Source organism: Eupeodes corollae, chromosome 2 (assembly GCF_945859685.1).
Source record: "Eupeodes corollae chromosome 2, idEupCoro1.1, whole genome shotgun sequence".
Taxonomy (NCBI): domain Eukaryota; kingdom Metazoa; phylum Arthropoda; class Insecta; order Diptera; family Syrphidae; genus Eupeodes; species Eupeodes corollae.
Window position 1 is genome coordinate 57,646,815 of NC_079148.1, and position 23,945 is coordinate 57,670,759.

The 23,945-nt window shown below is 36.3% G+C and overlaps 2 protein-coding genes across 2 annotated transcripts in view; one reads left to right on the forward strand and one right to left on the reverse strand.

The window, feature by feature from the left end:
- Window positions 1–21,003, forward strand: part of LOC129948528 (probable ATP-dependent RNA helicase DHX34) — a 28,834-nt gene extending 7,831 nt beyond the window's left edge. Inside the window, exons 5-17 of the mRNA XM_056059565.1 lie at window positions 14,533–14,640; window positions 14,714–14,827; window positions 14,887–15,084; window positions 15,145–15,339; window positions 15,401–15,540; window positions 15,650–15,935; window positions 15,993–16,109; window positions 16,185–16,363; window positions 16,422–16,654; window positions 16,721–16,860; window positions 20,351–20,481; window positions 20,544–20,665; window positions 20,826–21,003. Of these exons, the coding sequence (XP_055915540.1) occupies window positions 14,533–14,640; window positions 14,714–14,827; window positions 14,887–15,084; window positions 15,145–15,339; window positions 15,401–15,540; window positions 15,650–15,935; window positions 15,993–16,109; window positions 16,185–16,363; window positions 16,422–16,654; window positions 16,721–16,860; window positions 20,351–20,481; window positions 20,544–20,665; window positions 20,826–20,986 (2,124 nt within the window). The 3' untranslated portion in view covers window positions 20,987–21,003. The remainder of the gene's footprint in view (window positions 1–14,532; window positions 14,641–14,713; window positions 14,828–14,886; window positions 15,085–15,144; window positions 15,340–15,400; window positions 15,541–15,649; window positions 15,936–15,992; window positions 16,110–16,184; window positions 16,364–16,421; window positions 16,655–16,720; window positions 16,861–20,350; window positions 20,482–20,543; window positions 20,666–20,825) is intronic.
- The window catches only part of LOC129948527 (5'-3' exoribonuclease 1), a 47,796-nt gene continuing 44,849 nt past the window's right edge, over window positions 20,999–23,945 (reverse strand). Inside the window, exons 22-23 of the mRNA XM_056059564.1 lie at window positions 21,421–21,528; window positions 20,999–21,344 (exon numbers count right to left, since the gene is read on the reverse strand). Of these exons, the coding sequence (XP_055915539.1) occupies window positions 21,282–21,344; window positions 21,421–21,528 (171 nt within the window). The 3' untranslated portion in view covers window positions 20,999–21,281. The remainder of the gene's footprint in view (window positions 21,345–21,420; window positions 21,529–23,945) is intronic.

The following is a 23,945-nucleotide window of genomic DNA, read 5'->3' on the forward strand; positions in this document are numbered from 1 at the left end:
GTTTTCGCTGCTCGTAGGGCTTTAAGAAATACAAATTTTGACATATGATCAAGGACAACAAAAACACAGGTGTTACCATTTTTGGATCTGGGATAAGGACCTATAAAATCAACATAGAGTTTTTGAAACGGACGTTCTGACAAATAGCTAGTACAAATAGGTGGTCGGGACACTTGGTTTGACTATTTGGACGTTTTACAAACATCGCAGTTAGCAACATACTGGCGAACCTGAACACACATATTTGGCCAATAAAAATGTTGTCTTATCCGGCTTAAAGTTTTTGCTATTCCACCATGAGCGGAATTTGGTGGATCATGGGCCTTCTTGATCAGATCTTCTGTTAGAGTGGATGGTATCCACAAACACCAGGAGTGTTCGGATGAAGGTGTCTCCAATGTTTGAGGAATCGTTCGCTTGTACACGAAGTTATCTTCTATTTTTAGGTCTGGAAGTGATTCAGGGTGCTTTCGACAGGTTTCTAAGAGATCCGTATATTCTTTCGATTTGAATTCTTCGGAGTCTAGATCGATTAGAGGCGCAATTAGATCTAATTCGAGAGCATCCGCATGTGCCCGAGAGAGTGTGTCCGGAACGACATTGAGTGACCCTTTTCGATGCTCTATGTCGAAGGCATAGGATTGTAGCTCCAGGCTCCACCGTGCCAGCCGGCCGCTTAAGTCTTTCATGGACATTAGCCATTTAAGGCTCGAATGATCGGTTATGACCGTGAATTCCATGCCTTCAACGTAAGGCCGAAACTTTTTTATAGCCATAACCGCTGCCATACACTCCCTCTCGGTGACGCTATAATTTCGCTGAGTGGAATTAAGTTTCTGCGAAAAGTATGATATGGGTAGCTCTTGCTCATCGTCGTGTTTCTGAAATAGGACCGCGCCGATTCCCGTATCGGACGCATCACATTGAATATAGAACCTTTTGGAAAATATCGGACGAACTAAGATCGGGGACGCTGTTAAAGCTCTTTTTAGTTCATCGAAAGCGGCTTTAGCTTCATCGGTCATTACGAATTTAGAATTTTTATTTTTCAGCGTATCCGTAAGAGGTGCTGTCAGGCTGGAAAAGTTCTTGATGAACCTCCTGTACCATCCTGCTAAACCAAGCAGTCGCCTGACCTGTCTAGGGTTTTTAGGTATTGGAAAATTGACAACAGCTTCTATTTTCTCTGGGTCCGTCATTAACTTTCCCCCTCCAACTATATATCCTAGATATTTTAACTCTCTAAAACAGAACTTCGACTTTTTCACGTTAATTGTTAGATTTGCCTTCCTCAGACAATCAGCTACTTCTTCTAGCAGGGCGATGTGAGTATCAAAATCTGGAGAGACTACCAGCAGATCATCTAGATATACGAAGACTCGCTCCCGTAGTCGTCCTGGGATCACCTTGTCCATCAAACGACACAACCTTTGGGCAGCGTTGCACAAACCAAATGGCATGACCGTAAACTGGTACAAGGGTCTCCCTGGCACTACAAAAGCAGTCTTCTCCCTACTTTCCCTCTCCAGCGGTATTTGCCAAAAAGCCTCTTTTAAGTCCACACTACTAATGTAATAGGTGTCAGATAGCCGGCTGAGAAGTCCGTCAATATGGGGTAGAGGATAAGCGTCCTTTTTGGTGACTGCATTGACCCTACGAGAATCCAGGCAGAAACGATACTTCACGGTATTGTTTGGACCTGGTTTCTTGATGAGGACAACTGGGGAACACCAGGGACTTTCGCTCTCCTCGATGACACCGAGCTTCAACATCCGGTCTACCTCTTCATACAGGTTGACCTGCACCGCCGGAGAGACAGGGTAATGTCTCTGTTTAATTGGAACAGAATCACCTGTATCTATACTATGCTCTGCCAGCGAAGTTTTTCCTAGGCCATGTCTATCAAAGTCTAGAAACCTCAACTTAACCGCCTCTAACGCGGATCGCTGGTCAAACGTTAAGTCGTGCGCGTTTTTCAAATCGGCTTCTTCTAAGGTTACCGACAATGAACTTAATAAGTTTGGAGCGATTTGAAACGTCTTCCAAAAATCTATACCTAGATACAACTCTTGATCAAGGTTAGGAACTAAAAATAGAGTTATTGAATGTTCTTGATTTCTATATATTATTTTAGTTTGTACTTTACCGACTATATCCTGGTTCTTGCCATCAGCTGTTCTGACGCCGGATTTATATGGTTGAACTAACAAACACAAATCCTCTACTAATTGCATGCAGCCCTTACCCAATATGCTCACGCTGGCTCCGCTATCGAGCAGACCTAAGACTTCCTTACCAGCAATGATCACCTTGGCATAAGGCCTAGGATCGGAATTTGTATCTACTACTGTTGACGCAATGTTTTTTCTTAGTAGTTTTCTATATTTGTATCGTTCTCTAGCTTTTACTATCCTTTTTGATGGCCCTCCTACTCTCGTACCAAAAATCCTATCCCTAGCTTCTCTATATTCTCTTATCCTGATATGTAAAGGTTTTATTTTATTTGTGACTTCTTTTGTAATAATATTTTTGTTTTCCTGTAAATTAGTCTTATCTCGAGCTAGTATTTGGATTTGAGAATTATTTACTGTCTTGGATTCTACTGACCTTTGTTCTTCGCCGGGGTTCCCTCGGACGAACGCGTGTCCCCCGGACTGCTCGCGTTCTGTTTGAAGTTTTCCGGTCTACAATTTGGACACTTCGGAGTTATTACTCCCTCTAGGCCACACTTAAAACAAAATACGTGCCAAGTTGAAGAAGGACAATCCACATATGAATGGCCTCGGACTTTGCAATTCCAGCATACCCACGTCTTAGCCGTATCATGTCCTCGATTTGAATTGGAACGAGAAGCCTGGTAATGCACCGCTTCTATGTAATCTTCATGAGATAGATCAGCTTCCAGTTCGTTGGCAAACCGAACCTGTGGTCTCGGGAACCTTTTTCCCTCTCTATCCTCTTTGAAGATTACATATTCAACCTCTTTACAGGCTAATCTTAATTGGTCCATCGTTTCAATGGCTTGAGGATACACTAGATTCCTAATCCGTTCACATAAATTGCCTTTAACAACCCTGACAAGATCAGATTCCTTCACAGGGGTACTGAGTTGGTATCGCAATTTGTTAATGGCTGCAAAGAAGTCATCACTTGATTCCTTCAAACCTTGCTGCCGAGCTCCCATTTCTCTTTGTATGTCCCAATCAGTTTTAGGATTTCGGAACTGTCGCCTTAATGCGTCTTTCAACATAGGCCAATCGGGACGGCGAGATGAGTTTTCCATCTGGTATTGCCAATACCATTGCTTCGCATCACGGGCTAAGAAAAGATGGAAGTCACGCAAAATTTCTGACCAAGCGCAATTATGGCTCGACTGCAGAAATTCTATTCGGCCAATGAAATCTTCGACCGTCAAAGATTCGGACTTTCCATCAAAAACTATGCCCCATTTGTCGATCCGTACCGTCTGTCGATTGGACCCTGTTGACATATTATTTGGTGAATACCAATTAGGTGGAGCGTATGCCTGAAAAGGCATCGGCCCACCCCAAAAAGAACTTCCCGGTTGGCTATCAGTCATCCTTGCTCCAAAACCTTGGTTTCCCATTGGAACAAAGGATCTTGCTTGAGGATCAAGCCTGGGAGGTAGCTCCTGGATCGGTGGTGGTGGATGGCTAAAAATTGGGTAAGGTTGAGGACGAGGAAGAGGTGTAGGTTGAACTACAGGCGGAGCTCTATTTTCCACTGGCTGGTCGGCTTGCCGCGGAATGTTTAGTTCCTTGAAGAACTCTGCCAATCCCTTCTGGATTTCGGTTTTCACCGACTCGGCTACAGCTTCATTAATCGCAGACCTGATTTCTGGAGTAATCGTGGACGCTCCAGCTGTATGCTGGTTTCTCCCTATACCCCCACTTGACTCAACCATAACTTGATCGGTTTGCGGTAAGGTTTGCACACCGATTATTTCCAAAATATCCCGGAGTGGACTTTTGCTTAATTTCCCTGCACCAGTTTGTGCAGGAAGACTCACATTACTATAAGGAGGAGTGTCAACTGAAGAAAGTCGACTTCCCGCCGAACTACCACTTGCAGATTGATCACTACTTATGCCTTCTTGCGCACTCTCTGCATGTAGCTGTTCGGGATTTGTAGAAACCGATTCTGGTAGAACCTTCTCAGTCTCCTTTGATGGCGAATGTGTGACTGGCATATTTTTGCTTTGGATGCTCTGTTTTAATAAAGAACGAGTAACTGCTCTATCTCCAATTTTTGTTCTTAATGACTTTGCCTGCTCCTCTTCTTCTTCTTTCAAAAAGTACCTGCTCATTAATTTACAAAAGATGGATCAGAATATTGATTCGGACAATGGTGTTGGATTATGATGATGGACTACGTAATCTACTCTTCCCAAAAATAACACAATCAACACTGGTATTATCTTAACTGTTTTCAATTTTTCTTTTATTTTATATATATATCTATATTGTAACTATAAGAAAAACTACGCTACAAATTACGAATAAAGTTTTTGTTTTGAATGGACTAATAAACAAAACTGAAATCAAATGTTTTATGGACTTTTTTCTTAAATTTGAATTCGGGGGTGTTTCTGGTTGCAAATTTCGGTTTGGGGTTTTCTTCCACGGCATTTGCCTGGTTAATCTTATTTTAATTATTGTTATTATGATTATGATTATTATCATCATTATTATTATTATTATTATTATTATTATTATTATTATTATTATTATTATTATTATTATTATTATTATTATTATTATTATTATTATTATTATTATTATTATTATTATTATTATTATTATTATTATTATTATTATTATTATTATTATTATTATTATTATTATTATGTTCCGAGAAAAGTGAATCAACATACAAACAATTTTGACAAAACGACTACACAATTTCCAGTAGGTGTCGCCGCCGGGACAGTAAACGCGTCGTCGCGATTGACGCGGCCTGCTAACAAGCTATCCACTTCAAGACTTACGACTTGTTTCTATCCCAGCTTTGACTCCCACTGAAACAGGATACATAAACATCATTTTCGTACTCCAGCTCCAAGATATTGGCGCATTTCAGTTTTTCGTTCATAAACCATAAACTTGAAGTCGTCCACTATCCAGAACCAGAGCGTGAAAATAATCAGGACAGCACAAAAAATGTATTTATTGTAGTCGTGATCAACGTGAAATCAGCTCGTCGCATTTAAGAGGGCATGCCAATGAGCTCTCCCGCTTAAGACATACGAGCTGTCTTCAAGTTGATACGAAAACAACTAGTACACTAAGGAATGACTAGGGCAACACGTTTGGGGCGCCATTTTATAATGAGGTGGAGAGGAAGAGAGAGGAAAAGGAAGAAGGAAGGAGGAATCGGGAGACATTGGTATCGGAGTAGGGTGCCCTTTGCATTGAGGTAGGACACCCTCTACTGACGTAGGGTGTTATCTCATAACGAGGTTGGGTGCTAGTTGTCGTTAGAAAAAAACGGGAGAGGTATGGGTAGGATCGGGTCGGTCGAAGAAGGTAACTCTTAAATTGGGAACTAGGATAGGGATTGGGTGGAGGAAGGAATGTCCGTTACGGTAGCTGCGGCATGCTTGCGGTGCACAGCTGAGCTCGTCGGATGTTGGGGGGGGTCTTGCTACCGTAACCGGGACTCACCTCTTTATAAAAACATAAATCATGCCGAATATTTTTAATTAATTGTGCACTACCACCACTTCATTCACTTTTCTCGGCGGCCGCTGATGACGTCACGGCCTGGCCTTTACCCACCCATCCTGGAATCCACTCGGCCTGGTTTTCGGATTCCCCAAAAGCGGACCCAGGAAAGTTCGCTGCCGTAGAACTACATTCCCGCCAAACCTAAAATTAAGTCACCCATACCGCACCCCCCTGGAAATAACTTCCTATTCCATTTTCAAATTGGAATCACAACCAAGAAAAACGCTCGATTCATGGCATCGTTAATACAGAAAATCTTAACTTTTTATTAACTTAAATCTGCAATAATATGTACGACAAAGATCAAAGAAATAAAAAAACAAAACACTTAGGGAAATTTCTTCGTTCCACACAACAACAATTAAAACAACAATGGGAGCTTTGATCGCCGGAGCCACGCGGCGAATCTTTGCTTCTCCAGCGTCCCGTATCTGAAGCGTTTAGTATAAGTTTTTTTTTTTTGTTGCTATCCCTAATCGGACCCTTATTCCCTACCTACAAAGAGCTCATTGCGGGTGGACAAAAAAATGGGGGGGAATGCAAAATATTGCGTCGCGAGGGACGTAAGAGGAACCCCTCTTCGCACTGGCGACGTCGGCGACTTCTTCCCTGAACAAAATGAACAAAAAAAACACCAAAATCGCTGAAATTTCCCTATCACAAAACTTAGAGATTACAAAAAAAACTAACGCAAATTTCCATAAATTTGAAAAAAAGAAAATAACGATAAAAAAAATTTAAATAAGTGAATGTTACTAAAAAAAACAAAAGGGTAAGAAAAAAATTAATAAATAAATAAATATATGTATGTAAAAATTAAATAATCGAAAAATGAAATGAAATTTAAAAAAATTATATATGTATATAGGAAGAAATGAAATAATAATTTAAAACAAAACAAAAAAAAGGGATTTAGGGCAATAAATCCTCGTATTGATGAATACGTAGCAAAGGCACGGATGTACGTCTGTATAGAGCGGCGTCCTGAGCGCTGCCCGCCTCGCCTCGAGGTCCAGACCGGATCCTCTGGCTCTTAAGGTTGTTCGTTTATTTTTAACTTCTTTTCTTTTTTTAACTTCCTTTTTTTTCAAACTTGTTTTTTTGTTTAAACTTCCTTTTTTCACTGCGCGGGTGGACGTTCCACGGAAAAAGTAAAATAAAAGAGCGTTACTTGTGAGCCCGGGTACTTCACAGGCCTTTTTTTCCGGATAGTGAACTCCTCCGATCTTTCTGCCGGGTATATCCCGCGGTCGTAAGCTGACTTAGCTCTTCCACCTTTTTGTATACACTTAACACTTATTTGCTTCAAATAGCAAGCAAACTCACCCGCGCAGTTTACACTTTACTTTCAATAAATATAAATTTGAATAAAATTTCCTTTTTTTTTTTATAATTTTAATTATTGTGTTGCAACACTTCTTTAATTTTTTTTTCTTTAAATTGCTTTACGTTATTATTATCACTCGGCCGTCTTTACTCGGTGATGCCTCCGGACTGATTGCCACCCACTAGTTCTATTTCAGTTAGTTGCAGTCACCTGAGGCACTACTGTACGGACCGAGTGTACATCACCTCATCCTATACCTAATCCATCACCTCATCCGATACATATATTCAATTCCATCTTATGTAAATTAATTACCGTCAGCTGTTTCAACGGCTTCTACCTTTTTTATATAAATCGGATTCTTCTTACCGACGTCGGTTGTGTCTTCCGATAGAGCCAGTTACTCCCTCTATCAGTTAGCTTTAGTTAAACTAGTTTGGGTTTGGGCCCTCGCTAACGTGTCAACCAGTTATGACAGACGTCACATAGTCTTTGTTTATTTTATTTTGAGTTTTGTTCTGTGCGCAAGTGCCTCCGGGTGATTATTTTAATTTAAATTAACAAAAAAGGATAAAAAACAAGCACGAGTGCGGAACAAAACATCAAACAACAAACAAACATCAAGAACAAGGAATCTCCAGAAGGAAGGAAGGGGAGGAAACTTAATACCCGTAACTCCAACCTGGGAGTGGCAGGAATTCCCGAGGCCAAAGCTAAGTAGCATTTTCTTTCCTTCTTCCTTACCTTCTATAGTCTTAAGTTTTTTTTTTCACAGGTATGGATCTTGAACACTGGGACGAGCTAACGATGGACGAACGACGGCATAACCTCACACAAAACAATGTATCAAAGGAAGGACGAGGAATGGAATATCTGGTTTCTAATAGTTTTTCTAACCACATTTTTATCTTTCAGCAGCAGCCACAACAACAGCCACTATAACCTAACCTTACCTAACCCGAATTACAGCCATTTTTGAAAAAGGTAACCGTGATTTGCCAGAGAACTATAGAGGAATTGCTGTGCTTAACTCATTAAGAAAAGTGTTTACACAAATACTCTATACTAGACTTACGACCTGGGTAGAAGATAATAATATGATTAGTTGCTTTCAAGCTGGTTTTCGAGCCAACCTTTCAGCTATTAACCAAATTTTTGTACTCAGCTCCACTGTTAGGCGTTTTATTGATAAAAAAAAGAACTTATATGCCTTTTTAGTTGATTTACAAGCGGCTTTTGACACTATTAATAGAAAGTCCTTACTTTATAAGCTCTCAACAATTGGCCTATCTACTAATTTTATCAGAATCTAAGAAAAAATCTAGAAAACATGATGGCATCTGTTCAGAATGGCAGAAAAGTATCTAGAGAATTTAGTTGTGAAGCAGGTGTCCCTCAAGGATGTGTTCTAAGCCCTATCATGTTTGCACTGTATATGAACGATGTCAAAAACAGTATACCTGGGGGAGTTCAGTTCCGGGATATTACACTTAAAGTCTTGTTTTATGCTGACGATCCAGTGATTTTATCAGACAGTCCGCTTACTCTACAGCTCCAGATAAAAAAGCTAAAACAGTTTTGTGATCTGTGGGGTCTTAGAATAAATACCACCAAATCCAAAATAATGGTTATCAGATCTCGAAATAGATCAATTGGCTATGGGCGGAATTGGACTTAGATGGTGAGATAATTGAGGTCGTAAATGAATTTAAGTATCTTGGGTATACAATGATATATAATCTTAACATTCAAACCTTTATAGAAGAAAAAGCAACCGCTGCAAAAATTGCAATAAATACAATGTGGTTCTAGTTCTTCGCAAATAAACTCGTAGATCCAATTTCAAAATTCAAAGTTTTCAATGACACCGTGAATACTTGTTTTTGCTATGGTAATGAAGTATATGGTTTCGAAAAGTTGGAGGAAATAGAAAATATACAGAGTTATTTTATCAAGCGAATTTTTAAGTTACCTATCAACACTCCTAATTATGCTATCCACCTAGAGTCAGGCTTACCTCAAATTTTCTTGAAAAACTTAAAGGCTAACTACCTATTTGTTTTAGATGTAGATATAGTCCGGTCAAAAACTGGTATAACACATAACCTTTCAATACCATTGCCAGTGGACAATGTGGGAGCATTAAAAAAATGCACTACATGAATGTATCTCTGTTATAGATGACTCGATGTATAGGCTTTGTGTTGCCCGAGGGACTGCATCAACATCCAGGAATATTTACAGACAACTAAATCCGAAACTTGGTTAAGGAAACTACTTTAGAGAAGATTCGAAGAACGGAAATGCTCGATTTGAATTATAGACCACATAGAACAGACTTAAACCCTGTGTGCTCCCTTTGCAACCTTGGTGAAAACGAAGATGTTTTGCATTTTTTAGCACTTTGTCCAATATTACAGGAAATCTGATGTCGGTGTACTAAACGGAGATCGTGGCTGGAAGCCTCTTATACGCTATGTCTCACATGCAAGAAAATATCGAAACGATTGTTTGAGTTTGTTTTGAGTTGTAACAAGATGTTAAAGTGATTGTATCTTCTCCTTTTTTTTTCGTTTTTAACGAAATTAAAAAATTAAAAAAAAAACTTGAGAAATATGCGGTTCTTCTTCCTGTTTGTTTACTTTTTTTGTCACTTACAAACCATAATCTGTTTTAGCTAAACTAAAAGCCCATTACCAATATTTTACTTTTTTTCCTTATTTTTTTTGTTTTGACTAAACTAAAAGTCACACTTTTTTATTGAACATATAACTACATGTTATTGCTTTTTTATACTTTATATAATATAGATCAAAATATACTTTAATGATGAATATTATTTCTTTCACATGGTTCAAAGTTTCTTTTTGTTTTGTTTTTGACTAAACTAAAATCACATTATGAAAATAATAATTAAAAAAAAAATCTTTAATATTTATATTTACATATTTTTAACTATGAAACTTATTTCGTGAAATATTCTCTCTTTTTTATTCAAATATTGTATTTTTTCTGTTATTTTCTTTAATTAGTTTTTTTCTTTCTGGTAGACAGCTTATAAAGCCATGCTTTGTATATCTTTTATTATGAAATATTGTACTTATAAGAAAGTTGAAAAAATAAAAAACTTATCTATCTATCTATCTAATAGGTCAAAACTCAATGGATACACATAGAAATAGAATGCCAATCAAATCAAATGATTTATGTAGAGACGAGAAGCCAAAATAATATACCATTCTCTTTCTCTCTCCTGATGCCTAATCTAGCTAAAATTATACAGCCACTAGTTTTTGTCACTTATAGACATTTTCCTAAAATTAGGATTCAGCCTAAATCCACCACAACCTTCTCCCAAACTTCACCTACTTTATTCCTTTGAACAACAAAGGATTCACAGAGATACGAGTGAAATTCCTTTCGGTCATTCAATCTATTCAATATATTAAATAAGCAGCTCGTCTACTTATCGAGTTCGTCTGAACGTATCCTTGCTATTTTTCTGAAAAGGTCTTCTCCTACTCTCCTGGGCTCGTTTCGAGTATTATCGAAAACAGCATTTGTTCATCCAATTCCAATTCATTCAAGGCGAATGTTGATTTCTCTCAAATTATCAGCAAGTCTGAAACAGATAATATAAATGCTGGTGTGCCCAGGCTCCATTTCGTTTTCTTCTGACGAAAGTACTATTAGGTTTTTTATTCGCTTCCGCACTCGCATTCCTCCCAAAATATGAGAAGCTCTTTAAATTTTGACCTACATAACAGTGTACAATGTGAACTAAAAATAGCGTACAATTTAGTGCGTCTAAAACTTAAAACTTAAATCGTCAAGGCGAGCATTAAAGAAACTGAACATCTAGATATTATCGGCATGTCCGTCAGCAACCAGCTGTTATGGAAAGATCACATACGCGATGTCCCAAGAAATGCCGCAAGATCTTTGGGTTTTCTGGGAAGATGAAAGAAATGTATCTCTCTCTAAATATAACTTCCATCTCTGGTCTGTTTTCATTTCTTCGTTTTATCAATTTCACCGTGATACTCAGTTTACCCCAACATCGACCGTACTTTATACTTTTGAAATAAGTTCTTTACCCGCATTACACTAATATGGAATGCCTTACCACGTTCTATTTTTCCCTGTCATTGCGTAGCTCAAGAATGAACACCTCCTTTCTAACTTCGTCCTGTCCTGATATACTAATTGTATAAACCATTGAGTGTACACGGTTTTCAGAACTCAATTATGCCCTTGCATAGTTCTATCCTGGCTATGTTTTGTAGGCGTACTTAAAGTCTATAAAAAGGTGTTGTTTGGATCTTTTTTTTAAATTTATTTATTTAATCAAGAGCATATTAAAAAGTTTATAAATATAATACTTCAGTTTTAAATTTATTACGATTAAGATTAAAAAAGTCAATATTTGAAGACATTTCATTGAAATATACAATAGATCTTGATAAAGCTTCATTACTACCATAATTTGTCATGTGAATTCCTTGGAATAAGAAGACTCTAGCTCTCTTAGACCTAGCGGGAACATAGATTGGTACCAAGGCCAGAAGAGATGGACATTTAATATGGTAGCATAGTAAGTCTCTAATAAGCATTACATTATGAATGTTTCTTCTTGATTGTAACGACTTTATTCCAAGTAATTGGCATCTAGCCTCATAACTAGGACTAAAGTTCCAACCCATTTTCTTAAATATATATTTTGTAAATCGTCTTTGAATCTTTTCAATCCGATCATAATGAACTATATAAATAGGACTCCAAATAACATCTGCGTATTCCAAAATTTATCTGACGAGAGATATATACAAGGATATAATAACACGAAAGGATCTTTAAAATCTTTTCCATTTCGTTTAATGAAACCTACCAGCGAGTTGGCCTTAGGAAGCAAATAATCGAAATTACCTTTAAAAAAAACGTTGGGAATCAAGAATAACTCCTAAGTCTTTATTACTTGAAATTCTATCTAAATCCACAGATTCAATTGCATAGTTGAATAACAAAATATGAGATTTTCTGGAAAAAGAAATCGTGTTACACTTTTTGATATTCAATTTAAGGCTGTTGCTATTGATGTGACACCAATTTGATTAAGAATCAATATAAGATTGCATAAGTTGACAATCGTCCAAACTCGAAACTTTTGAAAATATTTTCAGATCGTCCGCATATAATAAGCATTCACAATAATTAAAGACCGAGACAATATCGTTAACGAACATTATGAAAAGGAGCGGACCTAGGTGGCTACCTTGCGGGACACCTAATGTACACTGTAATTCCTTTGAGTATCTCCAATCTTAACTTGTTGTGTTCTACAAGATAAATATGACGATAACCAACGAAGAAAATGGGAATGGAAACCAAAAATCTCAAGTTTTTTCAGAAGTCTTTGGTGGTTCACAGAATCAAAGGCTTTACTAAAGTCAGTTTTTTTTCATTTTAAATGATAGTTTAATGCCGTGGGGCTATACGTTTTTTTGTCAATAATAGAATAATGATTTATTACGCTAACTCGAGGACGTAAACTAAAGTTTTATTGCTGCAAGTTGGGGCAGAATTTTTCCATAAATTTACTTTTTCACACTTACCTATATATGCGATCGCCCGGCTTAAACCCTTTCGAAAATTTACTATCTTCGAATATTAATTCAATAAACATGTCCTTCTTTTATCCTTGGAGGAAAAGGAGATTCATCATAAAGTGTAAATACCCCATTTATATTTATTACAGACAACTTACTTACTTAAGGTGGCGCTACATTCCTAGGAACTAGGGCCTCATCCAACAAACTTCTCCATCTAGCTCGGTCCCTTGCTAGATGTCTGCAGTTTTGAGCTCCAAGTTGGGTCACTTTCCACTTGTGGACGCCACCTGATTTGCGGTCTTCCTCTACTGCGGTGCTGTCCTGTAGGTGTGGATTCGAAAACTTTCCGGGCCTGAGCATTGGTTTCCATGCGCTCTACGTGACCGAGCCATCTTAGTCGTTGGACTTTTACCCTGCTGGCTAAATCAACGTTGCTGTAGAGTCCGTAAGGCTCGTCGTTCCATCTTCTCCTCCACTCCACTTTTATGCATACGGGACCGTAGATCATACGAAAAACTTTTCCTTCGAAACGATCCAAGGTGCTTTCATCCGCTTCTGCACCGTATAGCAGGGTAAGGACGATTATGGTATACAGCGACACTTTGGTCCCTGGAGAAATTTAATCTCATCACTGGTTTTGTTTCTGCGTTTATAGAGGAGCCTAGGTAGAAGTCATTGACTACCTCATACCTACAGCATGTACTTTGTTTTGCCCTCATTAACAGTTAAACCCATTTTTGCCGCCTCTGCCTCAATACTCACAAAAGCCCCATTGACATCACGCTGAGTTCCTCCGATTATGTCCATGTCATCAGTATTGCCAGTAATTGGACAGACTTTTGAAAAATAGTGCCTCTAGTGTTGACGTGTGAGTTATGCACTATTCGTTCAAGTACGATGTTAAAAAAATCGAACTTTGTCTATAACATTTTTTGACATCGAAAAGTTCTGTCAAGTTGTTTCCAATCTTCATGAAGCATCGTTAATTCTCCATGGTCATCCTGCACAAACGGACGAGTTTAGATGCCAAACTAGACATGGCTCCATACATCTCGTCCCTGTAGATGCTGTCATATGCGGAAATCGATTAAAAGATGGTGGGTGTCGATTTGGTGTTCTTTTGTTTATTCCAGAATTTGCCGTAATGTGACTTTTTGATCGACTGTGCACTTCTCTGGTCTAAAACCACGCTGATAAGGACCTATCAAGTTGTTGATGATGGGCTTTAGACGTTTGCATATTAATGCAGAGAAGATTTTGTAAGTGATGTTAAGTAGGCTGATTCCTCTATAGTTGGTGCAGTTTATAGGGTCTCCTTTTTCAGGATCGGGCAAGAAATACTGAGATTCCATTCATCAGGCATGCTTCTTCCGACTATATCTTACAGATAAGTTGGTGCACGCTCCTAAACAACCAATCTCCAGCTGCTTTAAAGAGCTCGGCATTCAAACCATCCGCTCCAGCGGCTTTGTTAGACTTCAGCTTAGATATGGCAATCTTTACTTTGTCTAAGTCGGGAGGACGGGATTGTTGGCTTTCGTCGTCTATGTTAAATAGGTCATCCTGCCTGACAGCGGAATTCAGTTCGTCGTCTCCGTTATACAGTCTGCAGAAGTGGTCCTTCCATATCCTCAGCATTGACTGCGGTTCCACTATGATGATTCCACTTCTTCTTCTCATGCTGTCTCTTTTTCCTTCTGAGAAGTCGGTGTTCCTCTCGCCTCTTATGCTCATTGAGCTCATGAGCAGCTCTCGTCCTTTTATGCAGACAACAATCTAGTCAATGACTCTGTCCTTATACATATATATAATTTCTCTTTTACATTTTTCTCTTATTTTATCCTTAAAGGTTTTTGACTATGCACCGGAAGGAATGAGAAAATGCATAGTGTCCACGAATATAGCTGAAACTTCCCTAACTGTCGATGGAATACGATTTGTTGTTGATTCAGGAAAAGTAAGTTGTAAACTTTTTTCTTTATAATAAATAATTAAATAAAACAAACCGATTTTTGTTTTCTAATTCTTAGGTAAAAGAAATGAGTTATGATACTTCGAGTAAAGGACAAAGACTCAAAGAATTTTGGGTATCAAAATCATCGGCAGAACAACGCAAAGGACGTGCTGGTCGTACTGGCCCTGGGGTAATATAAAACAAACATCAAACAACAATTAGCGTTCATAAGTAATACATAAACTCAAGGTTTGTTATAGGATATTTTCGGAGAAGCAATTTGAGTCTTTGGAATCATATCCCACACCAGAAATATACAGAGTTCCATTGGAAACTATTCTATTGCAAATGATATCAATGGGATTGCCAAATGTTCGAATTTTTCCATTCATTGAAGCTCCCGATGAAGAAAATATCGAACAAACCATTTTAGGTCTTAAACAACATGTAAGTATAAATAATATGGAAAATAAAAGTTTAATGATAGTTCTCTTGTTTTGTTTTTAGAACGCTTTGGCCGTAGATGAAAAAATCACACCTCTCGGTCGAGCTTTGTCTAATTTGCCAGTTGAAATAACTATTGGCAAGATGCTTCTCATGGGCTGTGTTTTTACTGACGTCGAGAAGATACTTACTCTAGCTGCAGCTTTTAGTGTGCAAAATCCATTCACTAATCGAGCTTATAATGACACTAAATGTGCTGTAGGTGAATTAGAGATTGTATCATATCTCAAATATTCATCGTGTTTTTTCGTCTTAATAGAAAGAACGTGAAGAACTTGAATCAGACCAAGGCGATATTTTCACGTTATTGAATGCCTACCAAGAATGGCTTCATTTGAAGTCGGATACATCTGAAAATACTAGAAAGTGGTGCTTCAAAATGGGTTTAGAAGAACAAAGGTTAAGATTTTCTTTTGATCTTTGTAGGGTTGCAAATTTCACAAATTTTTATTTGTTTGAGAGTTTCAAATCGAATAATCAACTAATCTCAAAAATGTCCCAATTTTAGATTTTATGAAATAGCGAAGCTGAGAAATCAGTTCCAAAACATTCTCGAAACAAGCAACCTGCTACCCTCAAAATCCGAAGAATCACTATCGAGTGCAGATCGATCTCGTCGACATGGTGAAGTTCGAATGTTGAGGGCTATCAAACGCAAGCAAAAATATCAAGAACCCAAAAAACGTAAAATACTTAAAAGAAATCACGATGAAGAAGAAGAATTCGGTGAAAATAATACTGATGATATTCGAGACGTTGATTTTAGGCTTACTCACGATTCCAATAAAATGGAGGTAAGAAAGTTTTATAGATATTCGCTTTAGTTCCTGTTATTAATTTCTTAAATTAAGGTTTTGCTTGCATCATCGGATGTCCGAAGGCATAGGGATGTTGTTTTGTTGAAATTAATTATTGTAAGCGGATTCTATCCTCAAATTGCTGTTGCTGATGACTTTAACTATTGCAAGGTACGTTGGTTCGGAGGGTTTTTTCTTATTTCAAAACAAAGATAAGTATTTTTTAATTGATATTTATTTTTTCAGGGTGGAAGTCAACAGTTCTTTCATACATTTCTCAAGCCGTTTTTGTCAATTCATCCGAATTCACAGTTTTCCAAAAACTTTGAGATATTAAAACTTAACGATAGTGACATTTTGGACAAGCCAAACTATTATACCCCAAAGCAATCATTGAGTACAGCACATCAAGTGCTCTGTTATCAGTAAGTGCTTGTGACTTGCTTTCGATGTTGAAACAACATAAGAGAAATATATTTTCAGAAACCTTCTAGAAACAGCTAAACCCTATCTTATGAATTCCATAAGAATGCCAGCTGCACAAACAATGTTACTTTTCTCGTTTTCCATCGATACAAATTCATCTGTAACTCGAATTGTTTGTGATTCATGGCTTTGTTTAGATTTTCCAATTCCCGAAACTGGACGGGAACTTTTAAGTCGTGCTATAAAACTACGAACTAAATGGTCAAAAATGTTAAATGAAAAATTAAATGGCAAGTTTATAGTGAAAGAAAAATAATTCATAGAAATAATTCGATTTATTTTGTTTTCAATTTTAGATATTTCGAATCCATTAGAAACAGATTCAAGTAAAAAAAGTACCAGAGAAGATCAAATGGAACTTTGGGAAGATATGATATCGTTTATGAGTGCAAGTGTAGCTTATACATTGAAAAGACTTCTTCCAGCTGATGTAAAAGTAAGTTGTAAATCGTTTTTTTTTTTATATATATAAAAGAGTAAAACATCTCTGTATATTTCATGATAAAGCAGGTGTTAGTCCAGCACCTAACTTAACCTGATACGATCAAACTTAGGTATTTACTTTACTCTATTCAAGACAAATTGTCAATACAGGGAAGATAAGATGTTTATCTCTCATTCTGATTGCATGAGTGTGTCGCTTTTTGAAGGATCTTCAGGGTATTGTTCTCAAAAGCTTCATAACCGAAAAGCTCGTTAATGAAATCCACTGAGAGTGATAATGGGCAGGTTCAGGCGACATAAGGAACTTGATATTAAGGCCAGTTTCTAGTATCTGATTGGCCAGCTGCCAAAAAATTACCTTCACCTAAGGCAACTTTAATGGAAAGTTGACCAGAAAAATCTCCCTAAAGCCAAGTTTACTTTTGTCAAATGACAGTTGATCGTGTTTTTTCAGTGAACACAAATTAATTTATTTATTTTATGCAAAACTTCATTTAATGCTTTCTGCCAAAGGTTTCCTTGTCAATTTGGAAATGAAATAAGTAATATTTCTTTACAATACAAAATCCAAATCGTGACTTAGACAGTAATATTTTTAGTAGTTTTTGTACTATGAACTTGCAATAGAGGTTTGTTAAGTAAGGTTCTGAATTTGAAATTCATTACACTTGAAAAACTAACCAGTTGCCTTGGTCAAAATGTAAGTTCAAAGAATGCAGTTGACTGCAAATGAAGGCCCTTATATTGGCTAAACCTGCCCTCTGTTAACTCTATTGAGATGTAGATCAAAAACACTTGAATGTAGATATAAATCCTTATAGTATTGTTTTTGTGGGGTACAACGGTTGAGTGTTGAGTGTACAACTTTTTGCGAAGAACGGCGACAACAGTTCTTTTTGCTTTCTTGCTCATTTTTTAAATGTGCATTTTTAGTTAGGGTACATGAGACGCCACTGCTTTGGAAAAAGCTCGCCCATAAGGCCTATTCTTGTTGAAAATAGTATAGAAAGAAATTTTTAAAAAATTGAATTTGTATCGACCTGACTCATTGTATCAACGTGGTGGAGGATGAACCTCTAATCCTGGTAAAGCTCGTACTCATATGTCTGAGTAAGATTGTTTCGATTGCAATGCAATGCAGTTTCACAGATCTTGTATTGATATTAAATTCTTCAAAAACTATAAAATGTTTATTTGTGTGTGTTTTAATTTCAGAACAGTTTTCAAGAGTGAATTGGTTGATTCAAACTGAAAAGAAGACGCACTCACATTTTATCTCCGTTTCGAGTCTAAAAAGACACTTTTTAATAGAAAGAAATACAATTCGAATTATTAGGTACAATTAACTTTTGCAAAAGGAGTAAAGACGCACTGTGTCTCATCTCAATGACGAAGCCTGTACTAAGCCACCTAAAAAACTTTTACTAGGAAGATTCTAGGGATCCAACTAAGTGTGGTAAAAACAGTCTCGCACACTTCATAAGGAGCTTCAAATGGTTTATTGAAACTTTTTAAAGTAGTACTCATGCCGTAATGGGTTAATTCATAAGAGGTCTTAAGTTCAATACCTGCCAGAATTGAAAGACGTCCAAGCGCAATTTTGTCGTTAGGATTTATCTCTCCATCTCTGAAGTTACTCGCAAACAAGAACATTTTAAAGTTTTAAGTCAGTAGCCTCTATTCTCCACGTAGTTTTTTATTTTTTTTTAATTCACAAGCATTCAAGGGGTTATTAGTACCCTTCATATGTTTATATTTAATCACAGTGCGAGCGTTAGGAAAATAGGGAAGGATTTAAAAGGAGATACCGGTGCACATTGGTCTTAAAGTTCTGAACATCAAAATGGGAGGGAAAAACAGAGTTGGCCAAAACATTTCACATTCTCGATGTGCGATTTAAGAAAGGATCTCTATACTTGACAGTACGCCCGAAATTGAGCTCAAGGGTAAACTGATGAGCATTCCTAGAAGTGCGAGTATTACGGCTGAATTGTTTAAGTGTTGGAATGCAACTGGCTAATTCGACAGAACATTGTTTGTAGTTTGTAGTTTAGGTGAAAGTAGTTTTTTTTTTCAATTCAATCAATTGGCGGGGGTAGATTTTGGCGGCCCGTAGCGGCCATTTTGTTTTGGTGAAATCTGTCAAATCTTTTGTTTATTATTCACTTTTTTATCATCAAATCATCATTTCAAGTTGCACAATTGAAAAGTCGTGCGCATTGCTCCCATTTTACTGCTGAAGCCCTCCACACTTGACTCTTCCACGTTTGGTGGCCAAATTTGAGACACATCGTACGTTCAAAGAACGCAAGCTTGGTCGAGAACATCGCGGCGGTCCGTGTAAGTGTACCTACAGCAGAACCCGAGGAAGTATATTCCTCTCCGAGCAACAAGAACTCGGCCTTTCGCAGAATTCAACTTGGGGAATTTTGCGTCGGGACTTGAGCCTACACCGGTACAAGATCCAATTGACCCAGTAGCGCAAAGTTCATGATCATAGACAACGCCGTTTTTTCGCTGACTGGGCTTCGAATCGCCGGCGGCGTAATTGGTCACCGTCAACAGCGAGCGCAACATAACGATGATAACTAATTTCTTATGACCCAAATTGTAACATATGGACCTAGTCGATTCCAGCAGGACGGGCGGCGCTACGTGCCACACAGAAAACGCCACGGTTGGCATTTGTCATGACCGATTTGAGGGTAAGGTTATCTCTCGCAGGGGTTATGTGAATTGGCCACCAAGGTCATGAGACTTTTTCCTGTGGGATTTCTTAAAGTCGCAGTTCAATGCAAATTAACCACAATGTTCGCAAAGGTGAACAGGCCATCGCTCAAATTCAGCCGGATCTATGAGGAAGAGTCATTCAAAATTGGACCACTCGGATCCGTGCCACCGTAAGAAGCCGAGGTAGGCATTTGAATGATGTCATTTTCCAATTAGAAAATAATTTTGTTAATACCTTATACCCGCCCTTATTGAAAAACCCTTTAGTTGCTGGCGGAAAACCCCGAAGAAGAGTCTTCGTTTTTGTGATGGAGCAGGACATGTATATAGCACTGTCTCCTTTTCATCTGTCCAGGCGTCTGCAAAATTTATTTGCAGACTCGGTAGCTAACTTCTATTCTATAGCTTTGAGCGTTTAGCATTAAGTTTTGGGAAGGTTTTTGAACATTTGAGGTTCGCTTTTTTTGCGATGTCATGCTTTAGCATAAGTTTGCATGTGGCTTAGGGTATACCGTTGTTAGATTTATTACTTAGCAAAGGTAGGGAAGTTCCATTTTTAGAACCTCGTTAGCTTTGGAGTTACCCGGCACAGATCTCCTCGAAAAACTATCCAAAAGTAAGTACTATTTGACAGAGTTCAATACTTTAATTTTAAACGAAATAGAAAATTAAAATCAGTTTTAAATACTCACAGTGTGCGTTTTATGCTTAACTTAAAGGATTCTCTTAATAAAAAACAATTTCCCTTTTAGAATCTTTATAATGAGCAACAATTGACGGACCCCGAAAATCTTATACCGAATCCCTTTTCAGAAGATTTTGTAGCATTGCTCAATACAGAAAAGGGAGGAATGAATGTTACCGAAAATGTTGTTTACGGGTGGTAAAATAAAATGTCATCTCATAAATTTAACTGAATAACAAACAAATTTATATATATGACAGTTTGAGAGAAGTTCAATGGACAATAGCAATGGACGCTGAAATGAACGATCACAATTGGGAATGTCCTTTCTGTAACGAAGAAATACCAATGGATGGTATTAAAAAATTAGTTCACAAAGCAAGTAAGTACAAATCTTAATTAATTTTGGTTTTATTTAGCTCCCTAGTTCCCTTTGCATAATAATATGTGGTCGTGACAGTCATTTGAGACTTCTATATCAATCCTGGACATTCTTTCCATTTATATTTTCGATGTTACTTTTATTTCTTCATTTTTAAAAGGATGCAAGCAGTCAAGTCTTAAAAGCATAAAGATTGAGGATGAAACTCAAAGTAGAAAGCCAAAAAGCGGACAATCCGGCTACACTTGTCCAAGTTGTAAGAAAACATTATATTTGTCTGCTATCGATATTCTCAGACATAGAAAAAGTTGTAATAAATAAAATTAATTTAACTTGAACTTTTGTCATTTTTGTTTTATTTCTATAGTTTTATATAAGCAGTTTTCTACTAAATACAATATTTGTTTTTGTTGTATATTAGGAGAGAAAAATATTTAGAAAAAAAAAACTAGATTCACTAACACTTTCAAAATTGAATATAACTTTTTATTCTTCTTGCTTATTTAAACATTTCATTTTAATTTACTTCTTAACTGATTCTAAATTACATCTGCATTGTTGTAGCTCTTTTTATACATTTTGAACTCCAAATTAAATATTTTTGTTTGGACAAAATTTAAAGATTGTCAAATCTAGCTGCGATCTTTGAAGTTTTTGGTGTTTTTTTCGTGGCCGTTTCCTAGAATTGAATTTAAAAAAAAAAGTAAATAAATTAGTTTTTACACTTTAAATATATTCTAATAAAATAAGCTTACTTGAAGTGCATCAATTAGTTTATTTGAGTCAGTGAGGGGTATTGTCGTCTTCTTTTGTTTATAGTTGCCTTTTGTGTTATTAGACGCGTCGATGTTTAGTTTTCGCATCTACATATAAAATAACAAAAATGGTGGATTGAGTTCTTTGAAAATAATTTGTTTAGTAAATAAGCTTTGTTGCTATAAAACTTGTTTCAACATTTAGAAGAGGATTGTACTATTTATGGTCATAGTAAGCATTTAGTCTAAATAATTGAAAATTGGTTTTGCAGTCAATGGATGATATAATCGAATAATTGAGGTCGAGATAAGTTTTCAAAGACCGCTGACTATACTTTCTGCAATCTGTGAGGCTTGATATAGAAGGTACTTAAGTCATACCGTCATATTTCGTGAGTACGTTAAAATGTTTTCAGCTAGCAGATCTCATTGGAAATGTAGGTAGAGGTTAAGGGAAAGGGTAAGTGAGTTCCTGAGTTCTAGGTGGATTTTAGGATGTATTTTAATGATAAAAATAAGATATCATCTAACTCATGAGGGTCTGAGAGAACATAGAATATGTAAACTTGTACAGGGTCAATTATTTGTCGGTTAAAAAGTAAAGCCAAAAAAATCACAGCGATACAGTTTGGACATTGTCATTGAGAGAAGAAAACTATTATCATGGGACGATGAGCGTTATTGAGGTAATTTTTAACCACTGCCTCCACAATTCTTGCGGTATCGCGGCCATAACTCAAGAAATACTACATTTTAATGCGTCAAAAGTTTCGGGGATTGAAATCGCATGATTTTGGCGACTAATTGACGTGGAATTACGCCATCAGCAAAAATCAGTATCGTTCGATCATAATCGATTATATTTTGGGCACTGATCACAATTTTAACAATAAAATTATGTTAGATATTTTAAGATAAGTTTCATATATTTTCTTTTACATATAAAGAATTATTAACTTCCCATAGGAAGTTATTGTAATGGGTCCGATTTGTCAAAGTGAAAATGTTGACATTTCTCGACGTTTTAAGGTCCCTAGAGTCGAAATAAAAGATTTTTAGAAAGATGTCTGTGCGTGCGTGTGTACGTACGTTCGCGACGTTTTTTTCGTCGTCCATAGCTCAAGAACCAGAAGAGATATCGATTTCAAATAAATTTTGTTATACAGATAATAAGGCAGGCAGATGCAGAAAGGGCTCTGAAGAAAATTGCGTGGGTGGTTTTTTTACCATAGCAGTTTGAAAAAAGGTGAAAATTTAGGCTAACCCTAAATAACTTACGAACCAAAAACGCTAGAGACTTGAATTAAATTGTTTATAATATATTGTAATGTGATATCAAAGAAGTATATTTTTTAATTAAAATCCATTAAACGGTTTTTTTTTATAAATAAAAAAAAAACTGAAAAAAAAATTTGTCGGATCCAAAATATTAGGACTAAATATGATTTCATTTTCAAAACAATGTAGTGCAACGAAGAATAATGTTTTTGACATCTGATAAAATTTTGACAAAAATCGAACTGACAGTTTTTTTTATAAAAATAACAATCTAAAAAAAATGACTCAAAGTTGGTAAAAATTAAATATCGATTCAAATATCTTTTGAAAAACTTGAAATTTAGGCTTCAAACTTATTTTATCTTATAAAAAATATTGTTTTTCAGAATGTTAAGAAAAATTGAATTGACAGTTTTTTTTACAAAAAATAAAAACCTAAAAAAAAATTAATAAAAGTTGGTAAAAATTGATTTTCGACTCAAATATCATTTTAAAACTTTGAGATATTGGCTTTAATTTACTTTTATCTTTCAAAAAATATTGTCGTCAACATTCAGTAAAATGTTGAAAAAATCGAATTGACAGTTTTTTTTACAAACAATAAAAAACCAAAAAAAATTAACAAAAGTTGTTAAAAAAATGATTTTCGACTCAAATATCTTTTAAAAAATTGAGATAATACCTTTTAACTAATTTTTACTTATAAGAAATATTATTGTCAACATTAGGACAAATTTTGAGAAAAATCGAATTGACAGTTTTTGTACAAAAAATTGAAAACCTAAAAAAAATTTAACAAAAGTTGGTTAAAATTGGTTTTTATACTCAAATATCTTTTCAAAACTTTGAAATATTGGCTTCAAACTAATTTTATCTTATAAGAAATATTGTTTTCAACATTGACAGGTTTTTTACAAAAAATAAAACTCTAAAAAAAAACAATACTTAACTTGGTTAAGATTTACTTTCGACTCAAATAGCTTTTCAAAAATTAAAATGTCTTGAAACTTTTTTATTTCACAGAAAATATTGTTTTCAATATTCAGTAATTTTTATATAAAAATCCATTTCATAAAAAATAAAATCTACAAAAAATAGTACGCAAATTTGGTAAAAATTGATACGAGTACATATAGACAAACTTTTAAGCAAGACAAATCGACAGACGGGATGGGAAGTTATCAGTGTGGGTTGCATCCCAGCCTCTTTTTTTGTACTGATCACAATTATAACAATAAAATTATGTT